The sequence below is a fragment of the Drosophila melanogaster genome, chromosome 2L, assembly GCF_000001215.4.
Source record: "Drosophila melanogaster chromosome 2L".
Lineage (NCBI taxonomy): Eukaryota > Metazoa > Arthropoda > Insecta > Diptera > Drosophilidae > Drosophila > Drosophila melanogaster.
In genome coordinates this window covers 20734370-20752403 of record NT_033779.5, presented here as the reverse complement: position 1 = coordinate 20752403, position 18034 = coordinate 20734370, and the positions used below count along the sequence as shown (strand labels likewise).

Here is an 18034-nt window from a genome sequence, read left to right as displayed (position 1 = left end):
TGGTACATTTCTTGTTATCAAGATTAATTTTTATCAAAAACAAAAAAAATACATGCAGAGACAGGAGGTGCAGGTTAAAGTTATTTCATTCGACTCCTTGTCTCGTGAGATTAGAAAAAATCACCTACAAGTTGGCATCTCTGCTGCAATGCCGTTCAAAGTGCACTTAATTTTCTTGTTACTTTTCGCATCAAAACTCCTCCAAAGATGCCACTTAAAGGCATCAGGGTACTCGAATTCGTGGGTTTAGCACCAGGACCGTTTTGTGGGAAGATTCTAACCGACTTTGGGGCCACAGTCACCCGCATCGACAAGGTAAACAAACTGGGCGTTAAATTCAATACAACTCCGATCGCCGAATTTGAATCCATGTTCCCATCTCGTTCAGGTGATGGAAAACCCTTTGGATGTACTGCAGCAGGGAAAGCGCACACTTTGCCTGGATCTGAAGAACCCGAAAGGTCAGCAAGCGGTGCAAAGGCTGGTCAAGAAGTGCGATGTGCTCATCGAACCTTTTCGACCGGGAGTAATGGAGAAACTAAATCTGGGTCCCACCGACTTGTGCACAGCCAATCCCCGCCTGATTTATGCCCGCCTCACCGGCTTTGGCCAGCATGGAAGACTGGCGCAACGGGCGGGACACGACATCAACTACGCGGCCTTATCGGGAGTACTTTCCATGCTGGGCAGGCGCCACGAAAAGGTCACTGCACCCATTAATATTCTGGCCGATTTCGCTGGCGGCAGTTTGATGTGCGCTCTGGGAATTTGCCTTGCCCTCTTGGAGCGCCACAGGTCGGGAAAAGGCCAAGTAGTGGATGCCTCGATGGTCGAGGGAGCTGCCTATGTGGCCAGTTGGCTGTTTATGTCCAGGAATCTGGTTATTTGGGGGAGGGAGCGCGGTGACAACCTCGTCGATGGTGGATCATTCTTTTACGACACGTACGAAACCAAAGACGGTCGCTACATGTCCGTGGGCGCCCTGGAACCGCAGTTCTTTGAGATGCTAAAACAGCGCTTGGAACTGCCCGAAGATGTCAGTCAGTTTGGCGAGGAGCATCAGGTTCGAGGAAGAAAGCTTTTGACTGAGGCTTTCCTCTCCAAGACCCAAGCTGAATGGTCGCAAATATTTGAGGATGTCGACGCCTGTGTCTATCCCGTTCTGGATTACCGCGAGGTTCACAGACACGATCACAATATACAGAGGAATTCGTTCGAGGTGACTGAGGATACAGCGACGCCACGTCCTGCTCCAGTCCTAAGCAGAACTCCGGGAAAGTTGCCCAAGGCAACTGATGGTGCGCAGGTGGAGTGGATGGACGAACTAGATCTTAAGCCCGACGAGTTTAAAGATTTGCTCGACTCGGGAGTACTTTCCCTTCCAGAGAGGGCCAAGCTGTAAGACGCCAAGATGTGCTGTGCCCCCGCCTGGATTTCATCGGAATAAAACACATTTCTTGTTGCTCTTGCACTCAAAATTCTTTTATTCTCGCTCTTGCACACAGACACAGATTACATTTGCTAAGATTTCGCGTACAAACTATCAGTCATACAATTTGTTTCGGAACAGTTAGGCCGCACATTGATATTCAGAGGGGTTTTCATTTTTTGTAATTGGTAATACAGCATACTAGATAACGTAACATAATTGATTCTCTCCTATCGCAATCGTGATCAAAGGTTCTCTCGCGCATCCCTACTTAATGACTAGGTTAGCATTAACTAGCATACCGAGTAGCACATATACTAAGTTTATTTCCGGCTTAAGCACCGCGCGTCAGCGTCTCCAATCGTCAGTGTATATTTAGGATAATCATATTCGATTAGAATGCTCATATGAACGTTGTGGTGTTATGTAAGTAGGCAATGTGTGGGTGAGGTGTAAATTTCACTAGTTGGCGTTGGCGTTTCGTGTGTAGTATTGTTCTAGTGTCTGTACGTATGTACGTAGAGTCCCGGGTAAAGTAATCCTTGTGAGTCCTTAGGTAAGTAAGTAGGTTGTGTTGTTATTTGTTGTTCGTATGTATATATAGTAAGTCTCAGTTCTCAGTATAAAAATCAGTACCATATGTTACGTTTCTCATTTGTTTCAGCTCACACCTTCATGCATTTGTGCATTCAATTGCAATCCTTTAAATGTTTACAAAAAAATATCGCTTCTCTGCTGCGCGGGGTGCTTTCTCTTACTTCACAGATATCATTATAATACATACATATATCCACACAAGTCTTTCACACAGCGTACACTCCACACACAGATGATCGAATGAATCACAGGCAATGTTACAGTTGTGTTTTTAGTTTATAAGTTTTTAATCTTAAATCAGACGACGACCATTCGCACACACGGCACGGGTCAAAGGGCAAGCCCATTGAAAACCCTTAGCTTGCATAGTGGGGTGCCAAAAAATGGGTCCACCAACCACAATGCCTTTTTATTGGAGCTTGCCCCTCAACCGTTTGCCAATTCCCTGGCTTACTCTAGTGACATGAACACTCTTCTTAACGGCTAGGTGTAACAAACTCGTTAGTCCCTCATTTGTTGTAATGAATTATATTTGCTTTTGGAATGGTTACATACAAATTTACTCAGTCACAGTTCCAAACACACTACTCTTACTCTTTAAAAAACTGGCAAATGTGGGTGGTGTATGTATAAAAGGTAGAAATTTGTGCTAAATGAGTTGCGTGTCATGTTTAAGTTTGTTGGCGATTTCTGCTAGACATACTCCTCCCACCATCAGTCACTCCCATAAACAACCATCGACAAGCATCACATATTTCCAATTCATATATATCATAATCTTCATTCAGTGTCATCCGCATAATATTCAGCACCAAGAACCAAGCATCATCATCATACTCAATCAACACACCTGTGGGAGAAAGGTTGATAAATGTGATTATTAGCAACGATGGCGCTTGGATTGTGTGAAGGCATGTAAGTCTTCTACATATAATATCAGCTAACTTAAGTTGCTAGAGTGAATTCAAAATTCGAGACATCACACTTACACGTTGCATGCCACAGCCTTTTACGTTCGCATTCCATTCGGTGTTGCTCAGCTTTCGATTTTCCAAAGATCCGGAGTCAAGTCACTCATCTATACCATCCGCATCCGATCATTCATAGCTAATATTAGTGTTTATCTAATTAACGTTGGCAATTTCACGTTTTCATCAAGTGCTCCAAGTTGCCATTTCAAATTCCAATTTCTGATATGTTCGAATCTGATAAAACAAATGTTCCCTTTTCTCTGAGTAATTTCCTTCTTGCTTGGACGGCTGTGCGATACTTTATTGCGAAACTAGACAAATTTTACCAATGAGATTATTTCGCTTTGAAATGGCAACTTGTTGAGCCTTAGAATTCATTCGAAGACTTCTAGACAAGATTCAAACATATTTTACCAACTCTTGGTTACAATGTGCGCTTATATCTAAACTAGTAGTTCACAAAAGTTCACTTCATTCTGGTTTTCACGTGTTCTCATTGTAATCTAAAGTTGTGAAAAGATTTTAAACGGTTGCTTTCGACTTTATTTATATCCTTCCATTTACTCTTCTCATCGTTCACAGTCGCGTCTTTTTCGTAAGGTAGTTTCTGGTTATGTTTTTGTATGGTTTGTATATGATAAAACAACTAAATGAAGTATGTATTTACTGTTTGTCCTATCAAGCTGTCATGTGGTCTTGTCTTTATGCGTTCTATATCTCTATGTATCTTATGGTTTGCGGGATGCCAGAAAATTTGCAGCAACTTCGAATCTCTCCTCCTTCCGAGGCATCAAAAGTATGCTGGAAAATAGTTTCGATCGAAACTTTCACTTTGAAACACACTTTGAGAAGCTCTTGGCTTGGTTGCAAGTCACTATAAATTTTCCAGCAACTCTGCGATTTTTTTTGTAAGTAGTTATTTTTTTGTATACCCTGGTCCGTTGCGTATTTAGTTTTAGTAGTTGCGTTTACCTAATATATATATTAATTATACAAGTGTTGCGTGTGTGCTGCAGGTAGTTGCTTGGTTGTTGTTTTGCTGTTTTCTTTGTTTCTCGTTGCTGTTCTCCCCATTTTAAGGTAACTACAAAATGTAAAATGAGGGGCCAACTAAGCGTCATTGGTTGGAATTAATGAGAGCACACTAAATGGTATACACACAAAAAAAAAAAAAATAAAATAATTTCCAAAGTTCGCGCTTCTGTGGGCTTCGAGCGAGGCTGACTTAAACGTGTGTTCTGTCTTTAAAGTAAGTTAGGATTTGGGTCTTTGAAACAGCTACGCCCGAGTTACCACCCCACCCCCTAAACCCCCACGCCTCTAAACAAATCATCGGACACTCAACCGGGAAGACGGCAACTGGAACACCGCATCCGGCCGAATGCTGACATTCCGGCCGAATGCTGACATTACACAAAAGTCGCACTGCAACATTGTCCCCAGCTAGCCAGCCACATGCCGAGTCGGCATGTTCATTATGCTTACAATTAAGAACCTATGTACTTATGTATAAGACGAAAACGGAGGACTCGAGTAGCCACTCTCTGACAATAAACTTCATACTGATTTTGAACTTCAAGAAAGTCAGTCGTATTCTTTATTGGAAATCTTCACACTACAACTATCTGCTGAAACTTAAAAACCTTCATACATTTACACATCATATCTTCACAAAAGGCTCCACCCTCGATCACGGACTTAACTGGCGCAGCCGGTAGGATGTCCTACCTATTAATAATTACCTACCTGTAAGTAAACATGTAAGAAACGAAACAAACTATATGCAAGATGTCGACTGAAAGTGACTAGGAACAAATTTTTATAAAACAAAATTGAAGTTGTGAAGTACCAAATGAAACTCAAACATATATTCAAACACAGGAAAAAAAAGAGAGAGGAAAAATGTAAAATAAATAAATATACAAAAAAAAAGTGCAAGTGTACCGTACTGCCGCGCTGACGTGGAATCTATCGCTGATCATCACGCCATCGGTATGTCCATACTCTGCCGAACGTCATAATTTTTTTAAAAAAGTGCAAGTGTACCGTACTGCCGCACTGACGTGGAATCTATCGCTGATCATCACGCCATCGGTATGTCCATACTCTGCCGAACGTCATAATTTTTATAAAAAAGTGCAAGTGTACCGTACTGCCGCGCTGACGTGGAATCTATCGCTGATCATCACGCCATCGGTATGTCCATACTCTGCCAAACGTCATAATTTTTATAAAAAAGTGCAAGTGTACCGTACTGCCGCGCTGACGTGGAATCTATCGCTGATCATCACGCCATCGGTATGTCCATACTCTGCCAAACGTCATAATTTTTATAAAAAAAGTGCAAGTGTACCGTACTGCTGCGCTGACGTGGAATCTATCGCTGATCACCACGCCATCGGTATGTCCATACTCTGCCAAACGTCATAAGTTTTTATAAAAAAAAAGAGTGCAAGTGTACCGTACTGCCGCGCTGACGTGGAATCTATCGCTGATCATCACGTCATCGGCACTTACATACGCTGGCCAACGCATCGCCAAAGCCTCTATATACACTTATATATGTGAGCATACAATATCAACTACAATCCAATACATCCACGTACTGTACCGCCTCGTTGGCATGGAATCAAACGCTGATCACCATGCCACCGTGGTAAACAAACAAAGCACCAAAGCCTCTCTAATACATTGTACACTCAAAACGCACACTGCCATACGTCGGCGAAAAATCAAAACATAAGCAAAAATCATTTCAAACCAAGCGAGGCTCATTCTGCGTACCACAACGACAACGACACTGCATGTGTAGTGGCGCACCCATGTCTGGGTAGCCGAGGTAAGGGGAAAACGCTTGAGTATCGTCAAGTGTTCTTGCCTTTCACTCTTCTACAATGGGTTGCTACGCTCATGTATTGCACATTCAAAATAACCAAAACAAATGTACTAAAGAAGTCGACATATACAGATATATTTTGTTTCCTTTCATTGTGTAATTTTGTATATCAAACAAATACTAATACCAATCACATTGCAGAATATAAAAGGGAAAATATAAAGCCAAAGACAGACACCCATACACTCTAGTAAACAAGAAATTTGTTCATTATTTTTCAATCATACATAATATACTAAGTAACCTCAAATTTAATGTCAAAAAAGTTCGTTTACAACCTTAGGAAAACTACACGTTCAGTTGTTGGAGTTCCACCAAACACTAATAGGCCCCCACATCCCGTTAGACGTCCTGACTCCCTTCTCCCGATTTCGGAAGAACCCAAATCAATATCTTCCCAAACCCCCAATATGGACTCGGGAAACGATTCTGCCCGCCCCACTCCATCCCCTCTGGCGCCCACTGTCAGTGGTATTAGCTCCTTAATTTCAACTACGTTCAAGCCTAAAGATATCATGGCATTTGTTGAGCATTTGCCAACCTTTGATGGTACACCTCGTCTATTGGACAGGTTTATCACTAGCGTAGAAGAAATCCTGATGCTCATCAGGGGAGCTGACCAAACACCGTATGGCCTGCTTACTCTGAGGACCATCAGGAACAAAATCATTGATAGGGCCGACGAAGCCTTGGAACTGGCAAATACCCCCTTGGTTTGGGATGAGATTAAAAGCAATCTCATCCGCCTCTACTCGAGCAAGAAAAGCGAGGCCAACTTGTTAAGCGAGCTTAACACATTTTCGGACAACCTGACCTTGGGCCAACTGTTCTTTGGTATATCAAAGGTGAGAAGCCAACTCTTCTCCATACTCAAAAACAGCGAACACAACAACACTGTTGTAGATGCAAAAAAGGTTGTCTACAACGAGGTTTGTCTCAATGCTTTTATGACTGGTTTGAAGGAACCTCTCAAGACTTTCGTCAGGATAAAGTCCCCTTCTACACTTGAACAGGCGTACGAGCAATGCCAAATAGAGCAGACCTTATATAGGGCACAAAACAAGCGAACCAACAGACCAGAGCAGGGACCCAATGGATCAGACAATAAAACCTACCGAAATAGCTACGACAGCAATTACCGCAGCGGACGTAACGACCGAAATGACCGTAGGGGACCCTACTCTAACTCTAACTCTAACTCTAACTCTGGCCAAAATAGACCATTTAATTCACACAATCGCACACCCCAATCCGGCACCAAGGACAACCGGGCCAATACATCAAACCCCTTTCGAGCACCTTCACATAGTTTGAATAATATAGAGGAGAACCCTCAACCTGATTCGAATTTTCAGCAAACGGCCTCGGGAAACCAACAGGGTACATAAGCCCAGCCACGCACAACCCCTCGCTTCCTTTTATAAAAATCAAACTATCCCAGACAAACCCCCTGAAGTTTTTAATTGACACAGGCTCTACACACTCCTTCATCGACCCAAAATATGTCGACCCTAGGAACTGTGTGACCTTAGATACGCCCATAACACTCAAAACAGCCCTGAACAGTTTTAAAATATATCAAAACGTCTCTATACCATTTCCACCGGAATATCAAATCCAGTTATTCCCCGTGGAGCGCCCCCGTCTGGGTCGTCCCAAAGAAAATCACTCCTACGGGAGAGCAAAAATGGCGTCTAGTTATCGATTATAGAAAACTCAACGAGAAGACTATATCCGATAGATATCCAATACCTAACATCGCGGATATCTTAGACAGATTGGGCAAAGCCAAATATTTCTCCACACTTGATCTGGCAAGTGGATTCCATCAGATAGAAATGAATCCCGACGACACACCCAAAACTGCATTTACAGTAGAGGGGGGCCACTACGAGTTCATTAGAATGCCGTTTGGCCTCAAAAATGCCCCAGCCACATTCCAAAGGGTGATGGACAATATTTTTGGAGACCTTATCGGAACTATCTGCCTAGTTTACCTAGATGATATAATAATTTTCTCAACCTCCTTACAAGAACACTTCATACACTTGAAAACTATTTTTGGAAGACTCAGATCTGCCAACTTTAAAGTCCAACTCACAAAATCCTACTTCCTCAGGCGGGAGACAGAATTCCTTGGCCACATCGTTTCACAAGAAGGTGTTAGGCCAAATCCCAATAAGATCGAAGCTATAAAAAACTTTCCATGTCCCCACAGTAAAAAGTCAATTAAGTCTTTCCTAGGCTTGTTGGGATATTACAGAAAATTTATCAGAGATTTTGCGAGACTTACCCAACCCATGACACAAAAATTAAGGGGAAACAATAAATCGATCATAATAGATGATGAATTCAAAAAGGCCTTTGAATATTGCAAAACCTTACTGTCTAACGACCCAATCCTCCAATACCCGGACTTTACAAAACCTTTCACACTAACCACGGACGCAAGTAATTTCGCAATAGGAGCTGTCCTATCCCAAGGTCCGGTGCATAGTGATAGGCCCGTATGTTTTGCTAGTAGAACCTTGTCGGCTGCGGAAACAAATTATTCCACAATTGAGAAGGAAATGCTGGCCATTATATGGGCGGTCCAATACTTCAGACCCTACCTCTTTGGCAGGAGATTCACTATAATCACCGATCACAAACCACTAACTTGGTTAATGAATTTCAAACAACCAAATTCTAAAATAGTTAGGTGGAGACTCCAGCTTCAGGAGTACGATTTCGAAGTCGTCTACAAGAAAGGCTCTCAAAATGTAATTGCTGATGCTCTCAGTAGACCAGAGGCCTCTGTCAACCATAACGAAGCCCTATCAATTCCTCAAAATGTTTGCCCCATCTCAGAGAAACCCCTTAATGATTTTAATATTCAGCTCCTGTTCAAAATAACCCCAGATACAAATAACGCCACACTGACCCCGTTTAAACACAAACTTAGGAGGGAATTCTGTAAACCCAATTTTCAGTATGACGACGTAGTTTGCATTCTTAGGCAGTCGTTAAAACCAAACAAGACATGCGCGGTATTTGCCCCCGACCACATTTTTCAAATGGTGGAACAAGCCTACCAAACCTACTTCTCAGCCCACAGTCAATTTAAACTCATTAGATGTTTGATCTTCCTCCCCGAAATTACTGATAGTACGGAGATCGAAAAAATTATAACCGACTATCACTATAATAGTAACCATCGAGGGATCGATGAAACATATTTACACATAAAACGACAACAGTTCTTCCCACATATGAAGGAGAGAATAACTCAGTTAATTCGAAAATGTGAAACATGTTTAAAATTAAAATACGACAGACAACCTCAAAAGATCACTTACCAAATATCCGAACTACCTTCAAAACCGTTGGACATCTTACATATAGACATTTATACTATTAACAAAAATTATAACCTTACTATTATCGATAAATTTTCTAAATTTGCGGCTGCCTACCCTATAACTAATAGGAATTGCATTAACGTAGTTAAAGCCTTAAAACATTTCATTTCCCAATTTGGTATTCCCAAAAAGCTGATCTATGATCAGGGAGCAGAATTCGCTAGCGATATGTTCAATAAGTTCTGCACTCAATTTAACATTGACCTACACGTTACGTCCTTTCAACAATCCTCTAGTAACTCTCCCGTTGAACGGCTTCACTCGACACTAACTGAGATTTACAGAATAATACTTGACGTCAGGAAACAACAGAAACTCAGTAGCGAGCATGACGAGATAATGTCCGAAACCCTAATCACATATAATAACGCTATTCATTCTGCAACTAAACATACCCCCTTTGAACTATTTAACGGACGTACTCATATATTCAACCAAACAATCCAGTTCAATAACGAACACGACTACTTAACGAAATTAAATGAATTTCGCGAGAAGTTGTACCCCCTCATCACGGACAAACTTTCAAATGACGTAGTTAGGAGAACCCTAAAATTAAATGAAACCCGAACAGACCCCGTAGACCTACAACCAGACACTTTAGTCCTTAGGAAGGAAAACAGACGTAATAAGATTACACCCAGGTTTTCGATTCACAAAGTCAAACACGACAAAGGTCATACATTGATAACTGCTAGGAATCAAAAACTACACAAATCAAAAATTCGAAAAACAGTTTTGAAAAAAGACAAAAGCAACAACGTACCCAACACTGATAATAACTGACCCCACTACCTCTTAACTTACCATTTCAGGTTCACCCTTGTGCCAACTCAGGCTATCCATGTCCATTATTTAAATGATAACGCCCCTATAGCCAAGATAGAACTAGGGAAAGCCTTACTAATTGAGAGGTACAAAATAATTAGTCATGTAATCAACCTACAAGACTACAGCAGATGTATGGAACAATTCCATCTGACCATTAATAAATTTAACCCCGATTCCACGTTGACGGACTCCGTCACAATTTTAAAAACCAAATTAACCCAAGCCCAAGTAAAGCTCAAAGCCCTTACACCTTCATATAGAAACAAACGGGGTTTGATTAACGGATTGGGGAGTCTAGTAAAGGTGGTTACCGGCAACATGGATGCCAACGACAATAAAGAAATACATGAAGAACTTGACAATATAAAGAAAAATTCCGAAGTCAGTAACGACAATCTCCAAAAACAAGTAATGTTTAACAACGAAATACTTATCCGGTTCGAAAATATCACGGACCATATAAATAATGAACAAATTTTGATAAGTAAATTCTTTGATACCTCACAAAACAAAATATACAAACACTTAAACTTACAAGATACCCTTCTGGAAGAAATACAATATTTAAATAGGATTAATTATAACATAGAATTATTCATTAACCACCTAAACGACATAACAGAAAGTATGCTATTGGCGAAAATAAATATAATTCCCAAGTTCATCCTAAATGAACAAGAAATGGATAAAATAAAAACAATACTGGAAAAACAAAATATCACAGTCAAAAATGAACAAAGTATATACAATTTCCTACAAATGAATACACTAAATTACGAACAAAAGATTATTTTTAATATCAAAGTCCCAATTTTTAAACAACCTTTTCATACCCTCGCCAGACTAGTTCCATTACCAATAAATAACACATATTTTGTAATAACCCCAAATTACCTAGCTTATAATATTAATAATAAGAAATTTCATATGACCCGTAAATGCCCCAAACTGGATAATACATTCTTGTGCGACGAGAACTTCTACGTTGATACACCACAGAACAACACATGCCTGGAACACCTTTTGAACGGAGAAAACAGTTCCTGCGATGTACGGGAAACCGGCCCCATCACCGACGTGTTCGAGGCAGAGAGAGGTTACATCTTCGCATTCAACGTGAACAAACTGAAGGTATCCCTAACAAACGGCTCCGAGCTCTCAATAATGGGGTCAGCCATCATCAGATACATTAACGAAACAATACAGATTAACGGTATCGATTACGACGGCACGGTTGACACGTTCCCTGAACAGACGGATTTTGATCTTCCCCCCATGCGAAAAGTAACTAGGAATACCACTATTACGGTACTAAGCCTAGAAAAACTGCACCTCGAAGCCACCCAAACAATGGATAAAATCCTGGCCGTCCATCACAATACTATACAGCACACCTGGACACTCTACACTCTGCTCGGATTGGTAACGTTCCTAGCAGTCATCTTATGGCTGCACCGACGAACGAAACACATCGTCCACATCCACGAGGATCATCACGTACCAATCTACGCGTCATCCATACCTTCGCTATGGCCGTCACTTCGAACTGGGGGGGGAGGAGTTACCACCCCACCCCCTAAACCCCCACGCCTCTAAACAAATCATCGGACACTCAACCGGGAAGACGGCAACTGGAACACCGCATCCGGCCGAATGCTGACATTCCGGCCGAATGCTGACATTACACAAAAGTCGCACTGCAACATTGTCCCCAGCTAGCCAGCCACATGCCGAGTCGGCATGTTCATTATGCTTACAATTAAGAACCTATGTACTTATGTATAAGACGAAAACGGAGGACTCGAGTAGCCACTCTCTGACAATAAACTTCATACTGATTTTGAACTTCAAGAAAGTCAGTCGTATTCTTTATTGGAAATCTTCACACTACAACTATCTGCTGAAACTTAAAAACCTTCATACATTTACACATCATATCTTCACAAAAGGCTCCACCCTCGATCACGGACTTAACTCCCGCGCCTTTGTACGTCCCTAAGTCATTTCGTATTCGTAATTCGTTTTAGTTTCTAGTTTGGGTTTCGTTTTCAGTCGTCTTTTCAGTGTCTTACATTTAGTTTAGTTTAGTTTCGGTTTGTATTCATTCGTTTCGTTTGCTTGTAAATTTAAATTCAAATCCGTTTAAAATCTTTTTGAATTGCTGTTTGGTTTTGCTTAGGTCTAAAATCATTCGTTTCACTAGAAAAGTTCTTACGCTTAATCCATAATATCACACAACACGCCGATGCACACGCGCGCCACAGAAAGGGGGAATCCTCATCCGTTTCCAAACATTTCGGGGGTTTGTCGCAATCAAAATACCACGTACATAGACATAGTTCCTCTCAAGCATCCATCACAGCATAACTATTGGCATAGGGGTAGGGGTCGGACCACAGACACGCATCTTACATAGTCTAGTTGGTACATACTCGCTCTCAGCCATATGTTTCACTCCATCACATTCGGTTCGGTTTGGTTCACACATTCATTCTTAGTTTATATTTTTTTTTTGTTGCGCTAGTGAGCTAGTAGGGTAGATACATGAGTTCTTAGATCCTAAAGTGTGGCTCTTAAATCCGCTACAAGTTAATGTTTCCAAAGGGGGCAGCAATGCATTCAATGTATTTGTTCTTATCAAATCAATTATTTTCTACCGATTTTTATAAGTAATTGTGAATTTTACATAATTTGAGTAACAGCAACGTTTGGTTTTTGGTAATGCTTAAAATCGGGTTAACAAAGCGCTGGTTGCCGTAGCCTACCCAAAACTAAACTGCCATTAAAGCCGGCTTGTGAGTAACTACTTACTATCAATTGCGAGCGCTCTAGTCAATGGGTAGTTCGTTTTGGGATTTGCATTACGGATCGAGGACAATAGGCATAGGTAAGGGATAATTAAACTCACACGAATATTAACAGACCTTAATTAAAATATTGAGTCGAAACAGTGGATCGAATTGAACTTACAGCTAGTGGGTAGGGAGTTTTATAAACAAGTGGTCTTAGCATTTAGAAGTTGCACAGCAACAATAGATCGGACAAACTTAGCAGATAGATTCTTTTAATCAGAGAATTCGGACTGGACTGCAAAAATAGAGAAATGTGTGAAAATTAAAAATAAACTCGGAACAATCAGTAGAGTAGGGGATAGTCGATTTTGGTGCAAGCCATTACGAATATAAAAGTTTTAAAGGAAATTTTTTTTTCTTTTTTTTAAATTTCTTTTAAGAGCCACTTTCCAAGAATCGACACACCATTCGTTCGATGATGAAATACATAGTGGGAATGTCGTGTACTCACCACTTTCACTGCATTACACACAATCTTGAGGGTCTGGTGGGAAGCGAAGAAACATTAACCTCTAGCAGGTGGCCTACTGCGTGATGACCTGGGTATTGATTTTTTTTATCTCTTTGACGGCCCAGGTGCACAGCATCTTGGTGCGCTGCGCCTTGGAGCGCTTGCCCTCGGCAAGGAATTGGGTAATGATGGCATCATCCAGCAGCGGGTATAGCCGCGGACCAAACGAAGTGCACAGATCGCCAATGAAGCCAGCGGCACTGGCCAACATTGAGTCGGACACGTCGCCCTCCTGAGCGATGCGCTTGATGAACGAAATAATGTGCATCAGGTGGGGCTCCATGTGCATAACGTCTGTATGGGCAGTCTGGTCAACGCCCTTAAGGCCCTGGATGATGCCAGTGTAGGCTTCAAGGATGCTTTCACGCAGCTCGTTGATGTATTCGTTCATATCGAAGTTGTTGGCGTCCGTCTGAAAATGATTATAGAAAGTGTTAACGATTCCCTCATATACCATTCGTGTTGTAACCTAACCTGCAGATTGGACGCAACGCGCAACATATCTAGGACCATGCTCAAATATGGCAGGAAGTGGTTGCCAATGCTCAACGCAATATCTCCGAAAGCAGACAGAACCTGGGGCTTGACGGTTCGATGGATAGTCGGCTCCGTTAGATTGTTTATCAATACGGTCATAATTTCGTTGGAATAGGGCACCATTAGGTCCTTAAGGGCGCGGAAAATGTCGCCGGTGAGACCAACAGCTGCGCAGCAGACCTGGTACTCCTGGAAGTTCTTCAGACCCATGACGAGGAAGTCCTTGAAAGCGGGCATGTACTTGGCGAACTGAGCTCCCAAAAGCTCAACCAATGTCGAAACGGCAAGGAAGGCCTCCTCCTGCACTACACCCGACTTTCCAGCACTTGAATTGAACATGGTCAGCAGAGCGGTCATAATGGCATCGGAAATTTGAGGCGCATCCTGCTCGTGGACCTTTCTCAAAACGCTTTGCAGAGTGGCGCACAGAAGCGATTGTAGATCGTTGAACTGATGACGATCGCTGTGATTGTTAATCTGCGTTTCCATCTGCATCACCTGGTTCAAGCGCTCCAAAATCACCAGCGTGGTGCGCTGGACCACCAAGTAGCAATCCAAGGGAGAGTTCTTGATCATATCCATAAGTGCCTGATAAGCAGCACATCGCAAATTGGCTTGAGCTCCGTCCGATCGATCAGTGGTCTCCAGCAACTGGGTAATGATGTACTCAAAGTACGGGGACAGGGCGTACGTCTCCGGAGTCTCTCCGTCGTTGGTGACCGCTGCCTCCCAAGCTGCATCGGAAAGTCCAATGAAGGCCCAACACACGTTGGCTGCTACACGCGGCTCTGACTTTAGGCTCTTCACGAAGCACTCCAAAAGCGTTTGAAGATATGTCTCGTTGATAGCCGCCTCGGGAATTATCTGTCAGGAAAAAGCAGTAGAAGGTTAGTATGACAATATGAATCACCTTAAAAATCACCACTACGCACATCGCAAATACGTCCGAAGGTCCAGGCGATGGTATCGCGCACGATAACGCTGGAGTCGTACATCAGTCGAATGAGCGTGGGCATGGCTTGCTCCACGAGCGGCTTTAAGGTATTGGTCTCCAATCCATTCAGCACGGAGCCGAAAGTCATTACCGCTGCGTCGCGGAATCGCCAATTAGGTGACTCGATGTTCTCCTTGATGAAGGGAAGCACATGTGGCACGATCTCGTCCTCGCAACATGTGGCCAGCACCATGAGGCAAACGGAGGCGGCCTTCGCCGGGCTCCAGGTGTCCTCGTCATCGCACTCGTCCTGCTTGGTTAATTTCTCGACGAGCACAGGCGTCAGGAACTGCAGAGCACCTCGAGCATAGTGCTTGGACACTCTCTGCGGAGCGCGGCCCTGATCAGTGGCCTCCTGGCTTTCGATGGCCAGATCTATCTCCTCATCGCAGACGTTCGACCAGAACTCTATGCCCTGCAGCGCTACAGCATCGTTATCAGACTTCATGGCCGCCAAAGTAATAGGGAAAAGAGCCTGTGCCATGTAGGGCTCCATGTACTGGTAATAAAGGGTCATAATCTTCACCAGGCACTGCAGAGCGGCAACGCAGATTTGCGAGTCCTGGCACTGAGTGGCCTCGCACACCACCTCCATGATGAAGTTGCGCTCCATGTCTTTCTCAAAGTTCGATTTGGTGAACTCCAACGAGTTGTGAAGGGCCGTGGTGGCCGCCAAGCGTACATGATTGCTCGGCTCTACCTTTCTCATGCCGTGAATAATAGCAGTCAGCACATCGTTCGACTGGTTCTCCATGACGCCGAAACGAATGTCCTGGCAAATGTAGCCAATGGCCTCCAGCGCCGACTCGCGATGCATCTCGCTGGATCCTTCGCTGACCACCTTGTTCACCAGTGTCTGGATGAGCATGGGCCAGCGGTTTATCGGCAGCTCAATCACGGCCACATAGGCCACGCACTGGGCGGCGCAGGAGGGTCGGGTGTTCTCGGTACCCAAAGCAGCCAGGATCTGAAAGTAAGTCGCAGTTATTCAGTGCCAATTGTACAAGTCATATGTTTCAACATCAGCGTATGTAACTTACGTTATTCTTGATCAACTCGCGGATCTCGCTGGGAAACTGATGCCAGCGATCCTGGTACTGTTGGCTGACCTTCTCGTCCTTGCTGGTCAGGTGGTTCTTCAGCTGGAGACCGGCTGCCATTCGCGCCACCGCACTGTTGGCCGTGTTCACCAGTATCTCTGACAGCGCCTTGAGAAACTCGGGCAGGTTGCTGGCCGCCGCCTGCTCCAGAAAGTTCTTCGCCGATAGCAGCTCATTTTTGTCTGAAAATGCGTCATTTGGTTGGTTAGACATTTTTAATTTCCAATTATGTCAACGAAAGATTTTATTTGTGGGCCTACACACGCCCACCATTTTGGGTCGGCTTAAAGCTTTGGTATCAGGCCATTGAATTTTACAACAATTGACTTTTGGGAATGTGAAGGCAAGATAGGAACTTTTAGGCAAGGCGTATATAGTGAGAATATTGTTTAATAAGAATACAATAGATGGTGAAAGAAGTGTGTGCATATGAAGAGCTAAGCAGTAAGGTCTAGTAATGAATTGTAGCGGTGGAGCATAAAATCTTCAGGCAAGGGGCAAGTTTGCAGGCATTCCTTATCAGCAACCGGAAGAACTGGCCGCCAAGCATACGGTGGTGACTCCGAAGCGACGCCTCATCGATTCCTAGAGTTAGTGAGGTTATGTCGCAGGCGGTTCGTACATCCTTAATTGTAGGAGCGCAAGCATTGCGAATACATACAGACGCGCCGCCAAGTTTCCCTTGGAGTATGTACGTGGATGCACATGTGTGCGGAGGCCCCTAGCAACCAAACATATGCGAGCGCCTATTGCAACCCTGCGCAACATATAACGCGCGTCCCTCCCGCCAATCGAAGAAAAATCCATATTTTTCGGATCTATACACACACGTTTGTAGCAGTGGGGAAACTCACCTGGCGACACCGTCTTTTCCAAAATGGCAATCAATTGCATGGCGATATCGGAAGTCATGTCTTCGCTCTTTTCCTCTCTATATGATTTCTACTTCACTTTCCGTTTCTTTCTGCAGCTCGTGCGTCTGTGTGGGTGATGGAATTTTTGCGTAATTACTAGACAACACTAGTCTGTCGGCTGCAAATGGTGGAGACAAAAGAGTTAAAGTTATTGGGCTGCTCCGCTGAAGCTGGCGATTTTATTTCGACAGGTTGCAACACCTTGATTGTCAAAAGAATTGATTTTTTCGCACACACGCACACAACAAGCGCGTTCAGTAGAACTCTTCATTCTACTCACATTGTTGTTTGGTTATTTTTCGGGAACGGTAAAAAAGCGCGGGATTCCTAACGGCGATTTTCTTAGTTATTATTATAAGCCTATTTAATGGTGGCAGAACCTTTATCTGCTCTTCGGGAAGTGCAGGCAATATATTTCTTGTGTCTCCGATTTGAAATAGAGCTGAAACGAATGTCGATTTTTATTTGATAGCACTGAGTTTCGATGAAAAAGGCGACACCTATTCGATTGCTTTATTCGAACTATCGATAATTTTTAAATCTAATAACGTATTAATTAAATATTCTTAAATGCGTAGGAAATGTGCAACCATTTGACAAAATATATTATTAGTCAGGAACGATAAGACCAAAATACTTACTACTTGTATTAAAACGCGTTTGCCTCCCCAAAAATCAATCGTTAAATTTGAATGATTGTGCTTATCGAAAATTTTCATATTCAAAGATAAGCACGGAAGCAAAACCTCGAACGAACTAAATAATCGAATACTTTGACTTAAGAGTCGTAGGTAAAAAACTAACAAATGAACAAAATTTGATTACTATATTAAGAAACAGTGGATAAAAATAGTAATATCTTAGAAGTATCACACGTATACGTGTGTATATTGGTTGCATTCGCTTACTGAACAGGGGAATTAATTAATTTAAATATAAAAGTTTATTAAGTCTACCAAATTTCGTTTTGCACGTAATAATAATAAGAGCTAAAGGTTTTC

General features: G+C 42.7%; 2 protein-coding genes across 7 annotated transcripts, besides 1 other annotated feature; one reads left to right on the top strand and one right to left on the bottom strand.

The window, feature by feature from the left end:
* The first annotated feature begins 62 nt into the window (after positions 1 to 62).
* Amacr (Alpha-methylacyl-CoA racemase) lies at positions 63 to 1470 on the top strand. Of its 2 annotated transcripts, none has more exons than NM_001273709.1 (2): positions 63 to 315; positions 389 to 1470. In NM_001273709.1, exons 1-2 carry the CDS (start codon positions 208 to 210, stop codon positions 1400 to 1402), a joined length of 1122 nt encoding a protein of 373 aa, NP_001260638.1. In that variant the 5' UTR covers positions 63 to 207; the 3' UTR covers positions 1403 to 1470. The 2 variants fall into 2 exon arrangements, with proteins under 2 accessions (NP_001260638.1, NP_610054.1); NM_136210.3 differs by having other exon boundaries at positions 137 to 315.
* Fs(2)Ket (Female sterile (2) Ketel) lies at positions 1463 to 17795 on the bottom strand. 5 transcript variants are annotated; one of them, NM_001259179.2, is given in 9 exon segments: positions 1463 to 2876; positions 3016 to 4284; positions 12106 to 13212; positions 13429 to 13900; positions 13963 to 14889; positions 14958 to 15986; positions 16060 to 16301; positions 16974 to 17151; positions 17314 to 17493. In NM_001259179.2, coding segments are annotated over 5 exon segments (2655 nt in total). In that variant the 5' UTR covers positions 17032 to 17151; positions 17314 to 17493; the 3' UTR covers positions 1463 to 2876; positions 3016 to 4284; positions 12106 to 13212; positions 13429 to 13501.
* Positions 4284 to 12101: a mobile genetic element.
* Positions 17796 to 18034: the final 239 nt, after the last annotated feature.